Source organism: Myotis daubentonii, chromosome 9 (assembly GCF_963259705.1).
Source record: "Myotis daubentonii chromosome 9, mMyoDau2.1, whole genome shotgun sequence".
In the NCBI taxonomy this organism is placed as follows: domain Eukaryota; kingdom Metazoa; phylum Chordata; class Mammalia; order Chiroptera; family Vespertilionidae; genus Myotis; species Myotis daubentonii.
In genome coordinates, this window is record NC_081848.1 from 19,473,649 (window position 1) to 19,484,683 (window position 11,035).

Consider the following 11,035-nt stretch of genomic DNA (forward strand, 5'->3'; position numbering starts at 1 on the left):
GAGAGAATGGAGCTGGGTAAGCTCCAGTATATGTTTACACACAAGGGAATACTATTTGGCTTGTCTTTCATAAGCTCACAAGCAGTACTGCTTTTTTAGAATTGTGTGAGGAAATATCATAGAAATTCCACTATTGAGAAATGTGTCTGACTTCCAAATGAAAGGGGTCATTTTGTGTCTACCCACTTTTTTCCCAGAGTAAAGCCAAGGTTTGGGAGCGTGCTATTAATGTGGCAAAGTCATGTACATGGTGCATTTTTCCCAGTTTTTTTCTTTTTTTTTCATTCCATCTGACATTGATAACTATGCCAGGATGGTCTCTGTCCCTCACAAAATACCTCTCCATTACACCAATAATCATCCTAATCAGATTAACCAACAACATAAGAAAAGTCATGGTTTGGCACATTTAAAATACCATCAGGAATGGAGACTTTTATCATAGAATCTAAAAATTTAAAAATCTGTTGGTGGGAATGCAGATTAGTGCAGCCACTATGGAAAATAGTATGGAATTTATTTTAAAAAAATAATTTCAATGGAACTGTCACTTGACCCCGCAATACCAGTTCTAGGAATATATCCTAAGAAACCCAAAACACCAATCAGAAAGAATATATGCACCCCTATGTTTATAGCAGCACAATTTACAATAGCTAAGATCTGGAAATAGCCCAAGTGCCCATCAGTAGACAAGTGGGTAAAAAAGCTGTAGTACATTTTACACAATGGAATACTATACAGCTGTAAAAAAGGATTTCTTATCATTTCAACAGCATGGAGCAACCTGGAGAGTATTATGCTGAGTGAAATAAGCCAATCAGAGAAAGAGAAATATCACATGATCTCACTTATAAGTGAACTCTAATGAACATAATAAACTGACAATCAATATAGGTCCAGAGACATAGAGGCATGAAATAGACTGCTATATCTCAGAGGGGAGGAGGGGAGGGACAGGAAGAGATTAACCAAAGAACTCACATCCATATATGCATAGCCAATGGACACGGACAATCGTGTGGTGAAGGCCTGGGGTGGGGCAGCAGCTGGGGGGGGGGGGGGGGTGAAGGGGGGGAGAAAATTGGGGGATGTCTATATTATTGTCAACAATAAAAAATATTTTTTCAAAAAAGAGTAGGCATGGCCAAAAAAATAAAAAATCTATATTAATATAAAATAATCTACCGAGAGTTAATTATTAGTCTATCCTGCCTTTTCCCACCATGTAAAAATTACAATTAGACAAATTACTCTCAAATGAAAAATTCAAACCCCTAGAAAAATTAGGTCTTATTTTTTTTCTTCTTTGATGCTTACATGCTTCTGCAACAAAGGAAAAAGGTTGGAAAATATGAAGACTGTTAACTACTCAAAAGTACCTTACTGTCCCACAATTCACTCTTTTTTTTTTAAGCAAATCACATTTTTTACAGAGTGTTGTACGTGCGTGTTTTGCCATAACACTTTCTTCAGCATTACAACTGCATTCTTGATAATAAAATCAGAATACTATAGATATGACCAATTGTGTATACTGAATAACCAAAATATTCCCGTTAGAGGCAATCCCACAGGGAAGGATCCGAATTGCCAGAAATATCCAGGCCAACGTTGAAATTCACCTGGCCAACGGCAAAGCCGTTAAAATAACTACATAGCTATTGACTTGTCCTGTTAGCATCCTGCCCCTTTTCCTTTGCTCTAAGGACTGTTATTATGGAAGTTGCTACATTTATACAAAACCCAGCCATTACGCTCAGACTATGGCAGCTGCAAAGATGGAGCACAGATTCCATCGGCGCCTCAGAGCCAGATGCTCAGCAACTGGTTTTAATTTTCAGGATGAAAGTCAGCGAGACGCAGGTAGCAAGACCTTGGTTGATGAGGCCAGATCCACTGAGGATACGCTATCAGGAAATTAGATGCTGGGCAGATGTTCGGCCGGTTGGAGGGGAATGGAAGTCGGGCAGAGCTGCAAGCTGAAACTGGTGGGTGGCAAGTGGAATTGGGGAGGCTGGCACCTGCCTAGAAGCTGAAATGAGTGGAAACTGCCCTCCAGAACGGCTGGGGCCAGAACAGGTGGCCATCAACTCTGGCAAGAAACAATATTCATGAAAGGGAGTCAAGGCTAAATAACCCCCTTCCCTTCACCCCGTCTCATCTGTCCACAGGAAACATCTGATTGTTGCATTGTATTTACTGAATGTGGCTTAATACTCTAAAAGTTGAATCTAATCTCTCTCTTTATGAATCTAGAGAAGAGTTGCTCCTCTCTAGGCACACACTACTGGAATAAAATTGCACTTGACATCAAAGCAACACTGAACAGAGGCTTTATTATCATTTGTCTTATGTAATCATGAGTAATAATACTTATGCAACAACAGAGTTATTTCATTCTAAGAAATTAGATGCTGGGCAGATTTCTTATCGAAAGGATATTTGTTGAAGCAGCTTTTCACTGACTTAAAAGTTTAGCAGTTACCTGAGTCTTTGCACTTTCAGAGTACCTTGATCTTAACTCCTAGGAGGGATGTAAAAGGTGGTTCTTGGTGAGCCATTCTTCTCCACTAAGTAGGAAACATTTTCTGTTCTCCCAGCAACCCATTCCCTGGCCACCCAACAGGCCAGCCCCTCAATGACTACCTTCTGAAAAAGGAAATCCAATGGAAATAAAGATACATACTGTTAAAGGGCACCTACTAAGCTTCTGTAGAGAATCCGAAGAGGGGTAGAGGGAAGTACTCAGCCAGCTCTATTTAACTCCACTCTGATGAGCGCCAAGGCTCCCATTTTAAAAGTTAGCACGAGTATAACTGTTTAACTTGTCCGTGTCTCTGAGGCAGAACCGTTAAAGTACCACATTCCTAATCTAGCAGTTCCTAAAATTAACTACAGTTCATTTGAAGACTACAGTAACTTCTGCTCACTTAACTCAAATTCTAATGACTGTAAGAACCAAATGCATGCATGCAGTAACTCCACATCCACACCTGTGAGCAGGTTGGCCAGCTAAACAAGCAAAAGGGTCCTGGTGGAATAAGCTGCCACAGGTCTTACAGGGTAAACAAGAATCCACGAGTTCCACTTAGGCTAAATAAAACCAAGGTGCAAATTTAAATACCAAAACTAGCCTAAAACAACAGCAGTTCTCACTGAAAGTTAAAGGATGACCCAGTAAATAACACAATAACTATAGAAATTTTTAAACGTCCCAGCTAGTTTGGCACAGTGGATAGAGCATCAGCCTACGGACTGAAGAGTCCTGAGTTCGATTCCTTCCAGTCAAGGGCACATGCCCAGGTTTCAGGCTTCATCCCAGTAGGGGGCGTGCAGGAGGCAGCCAATCAATGATTCTCATCATTGATGCTTCTATCCCTCTCTCCCTATCCCTTCCTTTCTGAAATCAATAAAAATATATTTAATTTTAAAAAAGTCTTTCAAATTTCCTAAACTTGTATTTTTTCTTACCTTTTATTTAACCCCTTCACTGTACTACCAAAAACTGGTAGCAAAGAGGGCCTCAAACATACACACAAAACAGAGACCAGCTTAGAGTGAAAAAAAAAACACGTGATACCAGGCTAAAGGTGAGTTTGTGAAACACAGCAAATGGAAGGCAGGGGTATCTACCTCACCCTTTCTAAGATATTTCAATGTAGCCTTTACATTTAGGGTCTTCTTTTACTATAAACAACTATGTAACCCCCAGATTACAAGGGCACATAGCAGAGTACTTTAAACTGAGGTCTGTTGGACACTAAAGGTAGACACCCTTAAGAAACTGTGTGCTTACCTCTTACTGGTGTGTCAATTAACTGCATATTCTACATCAACTTATAAGCAACCAACTTCTACCACTCAAATTAGGTGATCTTGTTATGTGTCATGGATCACTAGCGCCAGCAACTAGGTTTTAAGAACAGACAGTATGACCAATAAATAAAGTTTGTGATAGAGAGAAGGCCATCATTATTAGGGCAAGAAGATTTTAAAGAACTACAGTTTCAGTCAGTAAAAACAGCGAGAAAATGAATCATCGACACACAAGATATTATCAGCAGTATCTAGATGACAAGAAATTTTGTTTCAGCAATACCTCATCCATTAGATTAATTAAATGTAGCTGAAAAGTTTTTTTATTGATTTCACAGTATCATTTACATTTAATTTGTAAAGTCATTTGCTTTGAATAAGATTGTATGAATATGCATAAGAATTATAGTTTCATATTGTGTATATTTATTTAATTATCATAATAAGTCATTTAATCTATATTAGAATCCACTAACTTTTTTTTTCCTTTAAAGGAAGCACAGACATACAAGATTGAGAAACAGTATCCTAAAGGCAGAGGAAAAGGCTGGCTGATTCCACCTAGGGCAATCAGAGGAAGGAGACTGATAAGAAAGGAGAGATGGCCCAGATGCTGTAGGACAGGGTGGAGTAAAGAATGTTGATACATCCTCCCCACCCAAGCAATTCAATTCCAATGAGTACAATTCTATTTCTATAGTTCTCTCTCTCTCTTTCTCTCTCTCTCTCTCCTTTTTTTGGTGGGGAGGGGGTGGGGAGGGATGAGGGAGAGTGTCTATTTTTGCAATAACAAAGCTCTACTTATGGTTCTTTGAATTCAAAAGTATAAAAAAAAGTAAAGGGGGAAATATATGAGAAAGCCATTTGGAAATGTTTCTTTGAAACATGAAAGGAGAAAATGAATTTAAAAAAACTAGCCTATGATTTCACAACTCAAATTTTAAGACTAGCACCTGTTGCCAAGCTGGCATGACTCAGTGGTTGATTATTGAACTATGAACCAGGCGCCTGGGTCACGGTTTGATTACCAGTCAGGGCACATGCCCAGGTTGCAAGCTCAGTCCCCATTGTGGGGCATGCAGGAGGCAGCCGATCAATTATTCTCTCTCATCACTGATGGGATGTTTCTATCTCTCTCCCTCTCCCTTCCTCTCTAAAATCAATAAAAATGTATTTTTACCTGTTAAAGAACAAAGTCTGTGAAATAATATTTGAGGTAAAGGGTGGAGATTTTGAGTCATACAGTATGAACTAAAACCCAATTCACCAGTATCAAATATTCTCAAATGTCACTCGCCTAATGGTCATGTGGCTTGTAATCAAACAAACAAATAATCTTAGTGATAAGATTTTTATAGATGTTCCCTCATTTTACAGAAGAGGTAGGACCCAGAGAAGGTAAGGTGCTTACTAAATATCACACAGCATTTGAAAGCACCAGAACTTAAACTCAGGTCTAGGACAATCCACTTAATAAACTGTCATCCATTTTCTCAAGAGCAGATGTGAATATGAAATGCAATCATTCACTTAAAAAACATGTCAAGTATTTTAGATATATTTGAAATTGAAATCATCTTCTTAAGGTCTTCATTTATAAGGATCCTTCCAAATACTCAACCAGAGACACCTACATCATGAATCAGAGATCAAGGAGCATATATAACTCCTCCTGGAACAGTCATGCATGAATTAATCAAAAGTGCATGCCAACATTCTCACCAGAAAAGTTATTATCTAAGATGAAAATAATAGAAGATGCCTAGAAATTTACTGATTATACAGGAAAGTTATAGTAAGAAATCATTAACTGTTAATGAAAATAACAGCAAGGTGCTAAAAAAAACTGAAAAGGATAATGGAAACACTATTGAAACAGTAGGTATAGAGAAGGAAAAGCTTAGTTTCAAGATAGAGAAGGGGAAGGCTTTCTGAGACAGAAAGGAAAAAACAGTCAGAAGGGGCAGGCTGGAAGGAAGGAGGGCTCCCTCCTGAATCTAAGACAGCACTAAGCAGGCGTCACTGTCCTAGCAACTTCAGGCAGCAGGCATTTAGCAGCTGCAGCCCAGCCTCAGAGCATCCTCCCCAAGGGACAGAAGGTGGCTTCGTGGGAAAAAACCAGTGCCATCATGTGACTTCAAGGGTTCCTCCCCTTCAAATCTTTCCTATGTGGCAGCTGATGCTGGGAATTCTATTACCAAGGAATAAAATCTTTTCCTTCCACAACGAGAGAAGTAATAATCAAATGTTAAATTGCAGCCATGCTTTGCTTAACGACAGAGAAATATTCTGAGAAATGCATCATTAGATTTTTATTTCATTACTAAAGGCCCGATGCACAAAATTCATGCAAGAGTAGACCTTTCTTCCCCCAGCACCCAGGACCCGGGCTTCCCTTGCAGACCTGGCTTCATCCAGAAGGCCATCCAGGAGGACATCCAGTCTAATTAGCATATTATGCTTTTATTATTATAGGCTAGAGGCCCAGTGCATGAAAACTCATGCACTGGAGGGGGGGTCCCACAGCCCGGCCTGCCCCCTCTCACAGTCTGGGAGCCCTCAGGGGTGGGAGGTGACCTGGCAATCAGGGGAAGGCAATGCCGGCATCACACCTCTGCTGTTGCCACTGCCAGAAGTACCAGCCTCGGCCGGCCTGAGGCTTGCTTGCACCTGGGCAGCCACCATCCACCATCCGAGACTTGCCTGTGCCACAGGCCGGCCCTGGGCAGCTGGGCAGCCAGCATCCGAGGCTTGCCTGAGCCTCAGTCAGTGGGGGGTGCAGGAGGACCCGAGGCCCCCGGTGGGGCTGAGGGGACTCTGGCAGTAGGCCTGTAGAGAGGCCGGGCCCGGCTGAGGAATGGAGGATATTCTCAAGAACACGAGTTATAACTCCCAATTTGTTCAGGCTTCAGCTTCAGGGGAGGAAAGAAGAGAGGGATGGGCAGCTCATCGGAGGAGCCTGGGCAAGCTGTCAGTCAATGGGTGGGGGGGGCTCAGGAGGACCCAAGGCCCCCGATGGGGCTGAGGGGATTCCAGAGGCAGGCACACGGAGCGGCTGGCCCCGCCTCCACTGTGGGTGCTGCCATCTTGTGACAGCGTGATGGTCAATTTGCATATTACCTCTTAATTAGATAGGAGGATTGTGTGAGCATTTATACTCACACAAACCTAGCTGGTATAGCCTACTACACACCTAGGCTATATAATATAGCCAGTTGCTTCTAGGCTACAAACCTGTGCAGCATGTTGCCGTATTAAATGCTGTAGGCAATTTTAACACTATATTTGTTTATCTAAACATATCTAAACATAGAAAATGTACAGTAAAAATATGGTATAAAAGATAAAATATGGGCCCTGGCCAGTGTGGCTCAGTTGGTTGGAGCATTGTCCATGAACCAAAGGGTCATGTGTTTGATTCCTGGTCAGGGTACATACCCAGGTTTTGGGTTCCATCCCGTCAGGGCAAGTGCAGGAGGCAGCTAATTGATGTTTCTCTGTGGCACTGATATTTCTCTCTGGCATCAATGTTTCTCTCTCTCCCTTCCTCTCTCTCTAAAATCAATAAAAACATATCCTTGGGTGAGGATTTTAAAAAAGATAAAATATGGTGCACATGTATAGGAAGGGCACCTACCATGAATGGAGCTTGCAGGACTGAAAATCCCTCTGGGTGGGTCAGTGAGTGGTAAGTGAATGTGAAGGCCGGGGACATTACTGAACACTACCACAGACTTTATAAACACTGCACTCTTAAGCTACACTACATTGATAAAGCAACATGAGATTAAATCAAGTACAAGAGAAAATATGCACTCAAGAGACACCATAAACAGGAGGTACAGGAGCCTGCTGCTGGTGTTACATGGCATGCTATCTCACAGCAAACTTTCATGTATGTAGAAAGCGTACAGTCTGAAATCGGATAAAAACTATTGTGCAGTAAATACATAAACTAGTAATACAGTCATTTATTATCAAGTACTACATACTGTACATAACTGTATGTGCTATACTTTTAAAGGGCCAGCAGCGCAGCAGGCTTGTTCGCACCAGTATCACCACAAACACGTAAGGAATGCGCCACACAACTTTAGGACAGCTACTATGTCACTAACCATAGGAATTTTTCAGCTCCATTGTAATCTACGGCCCCATCGCTGCAGACTGACATGCTGTTGTATAGCACATGACTGTAACGCACTCTCACCACAAACCTAAGAATCCTAGAAAGACAGCAGGTTGTATATTTAAGTGCATAAGGCCAAAGTAACAAGGCCGGGTCTATACGTTCACGAAACCTGCACTCAAGATTTCTTCACTTAGGAAGGAAAGAACAGATCGGTAAGAACGGAAATCACCCGATTTCTGCAAGGCTAGATTCAAAAATCCTAAGAAAGCACACAATGTTACTAGTAAAATAACTAGCTATCACAGTTATGTAAGTATTTTCAACTTTTGAAACACTAAAACTGATCTCCAGCAGTGAAGAGAAATGCCATTTGTAGTCCATTTGGCACCTCCAGCAAGAGTTGGCCCAGCATTTAGCACGCTGAGGTGGGGAAACTTTTTGAAGAGGCATCACGCTCTCGAAGAGGCAAAGAGGCTAGTCCCAAGAACTCAGGCAGGATTTGCAAACCCAAAGGAAGAAGAGCTCACATTTGTCTACACACGGGATGGAAAGAACACAGATAAGTTATATTTTTCACAAATCAGTAAATATTGTTATCAGCAGTAGCCTCAACTTCAGAAATTGAATGAATGGGGGCATAAAACATATTTCTTTTACCCCGGTAAGTAACGTAAGTGATAAGTAAATGTTCTAGCATTTGGAAGCACAGTGATTTCAATAAATTTTAAAAATATATTTTTATTGATTTCGGAGAGAGAGGGAGAGATAGAAACATCAATAATGAGAGTCATTGATCAGCTGCCTCCTGCATGCCCCCCACTGGGGATGGAGCCTGCAACCCCTGGCATGTGCCCTGACCGGGAATCGAACTGTGACCCTATGGTTCATAGGTCAACGCTCAACCACTGAGCCACCCCGGGGCGGGCTAATTTCAATACATTTTGCTAAACTCCATCCTTGGGCTTATTAACACATGCTTCACAATACAGATCAGATACTAATGATGCCTTTTTCCGGCACACACATACCTCCCCCATGTTGTTGCTGACCTTGTACTTGACATATACAATGATGCTTCCCCTGCATTTGTCCTAAGGATTGCTAGGTCACCCAAAGGCCTCCCCACTTTATGAAAATACTTCACCAGCCAGCAGAGGCCAGAGATACCAGTATTTCTGTTCAGTGGCTAAGGCATTCAGAAGCCTCTGTTAAGATGTAAATATGTCCTGGGAAAGGTAACCATTCAGCCTTATTATTGATTCATTCGATTATCTATTTTAAAAACACTCTGGAGTTTCTTTTCCTAAAGCCCTAGTAATTAAAAGTGCAGATCCGGTTCCGGAGTGTGGGACAGGAGGTGGCCGAAGCCCCTGAGGGCTTGCTTTACTTCCTATGGAGGATCAGAAGCTCTGACTGGCCTTGAGCCACTGCACTCCAGTCCTCAGTGACTCCGCCAACTCCGGATCTACAATGCAAACCCCACATTAAGTTGCACAATAACTTTATAATGAGATAAAATCCACTGGTCCACGCTGCCTTCCGTCATTTCACTCTTATAGGACTAGCCGCGCAAGTAGGTGTGTTCATGCCAGGATCGCCATAAACTACAAATGCGTATCTTTTAAAAGCCAACTCAATGGTTGTGTCCAGTGAAGAGCCACTGACAGATACATAGGAAATTAATCATATTCTTTGAATACCACTAAACAAATGACCTCTGCTCGGCCTTAAGACAAACTCTTGAATCCTTCCTTAAGGATTATTGTTAAAGTGTTCAAATTAAAAAAAAAAAAAAAAAAAAAAAAAAAAAAAAAAGACCAACAGTCCCCAATATTTTTTCCAAGGACGTTATACAAAAAAAAAGAAAAGAAAAAAAAATGGCTTTTGATGGCTTTTGTACAACTTCACTCAGGATTCATTCCAGCGTCCAGGTGAGAACTGTCCCTTCTCTGTAGCCTGGGAGTCGAGAACACCTCCCAACAAACTTTGTTGGCCACCAGCAGGGGAGCTCTTCAGCTTTTGTCCCCCAAACCCATTCAAACAAAAGAAGCTCCGTCTCCTCCTTCCCACTCCTCCGACCCGCACCCCGCGCGGTCACCCCGGACCCCCTGGCCCCCTCCGCCCTGCACCGCCCGCGCTACTCACTCCGCAGCGCCCCGATGAGCAGGGAGCCGTCCTTAATCAGCTCCTTGATGAACTTGTTGGTTCGCTCCAGCTCGATCTCGTGACACTGCAGGCGCTCCCTGAAGTCCGGGCTGTCCAAGTAGGAATCGCTGAACTCCAGCGTCGGCAGCCCCATGGCACCGGCGCAGCCCGCGGCCGCCGGGGTCCCGTCGGGGCCGGCCGTCAGGGCGCGAGCGGGGGCGCGGGCGGGCGGGGACCGTGGCCGGCGCTGCGACGCGCGATCGCGGGGGCCGCGCCGGGACGCGAGGGGACTGCGCAGAGGAAGCGGGCCCCGCGCGCCCCGCCGTCGGCGCCGGGCTCCCGTGGCGCGCGGACGCGGGGGGACTCAGGCCGCCCTGGGGGCGAGGCGGGCGCAGGCGCCGGGGGTGGGCCGAGGCGCGGGTCCGCTCAGGGTGTCGCCCTGGCGGCGCATGGTCGCTGCGGCACCCAGGCGGCGGGCTCCGGGCCGCGGCGGGAGCAGGAAAGTTCCCTCCGGTCCGCAGACACTTCCGGCAGCTCCGCGCGCCTCCGCTCCCCGGACGGTGGTGTGTGCTGCGCGCCGGGAGCGCCGCCGCCACTCCGGCCGGGCCGGGCCAGCCCTCCCCCTCCGCGGACGCAGGCTCAGAGCGCCCGCGAATGGGACCCGGGCTCCGGGACCCTCCTCCCGCTTCCGCGCTCCCACCCCGCTACCCCGCCCCTTCGCCCGCTCACCCTCCGGCCCCCGCCCCCGGCCCGCGCTTCGCTCCCAGGCTCAGCGCTGCTGCGGCCCGAGCGCTCCAGCCGGTGCCCTGGGCGGTGACCCTGTCCCCTGCTGCGCTCCTGGCTCCTTGTGGTCTGTAGGTGGTGACACTAAGGGGTCCTCCACTCCCTGGACTCGGGGATACAAGCAAGCATTCCCTTGCCCTAAAGTTTGAGAAAACA

At 44.7% G+C, this 11,035-nt stretch overlaps 1 protein-coding gene across 7 annotated transcripts in view; it reads right to left on the reverse strand.

The window, feature by feature from the left end:
* ARHGAP42 (Rho GTPase activating protein 42) overlaps nucleotides 1–10,795 on the reverse strand; it is a 260,925-nt gene extending 250,130 nt beyond the window's left edge. For 4 of the 7 annotated variants that reach the window (XM_059708075.1, XM_059708076.1, XM_059708074.1 and 1 more), the window contains exon 1: nucleotides 10,097–10,794. In XM_059708075.1, the coding sequence (XP_059564058.1) occupies nucleotides 10,097–10,250 (154 nt within the window). In that variant the 5' untranslated portion in view covers nucleotides 10,251–10,794. Of the gene's footprint in view, nucleotides 1–10,096 lie in introns of all 7 variants that reach the window. The other 3 variants (XM_059708078.1, XM_059708077.1, XM_059708080.1) reach the window with 2 other exon arrangements.
* Between the last annotated feature and the right edge of the window lie 240 nt (nucleotides 10,796–11,035).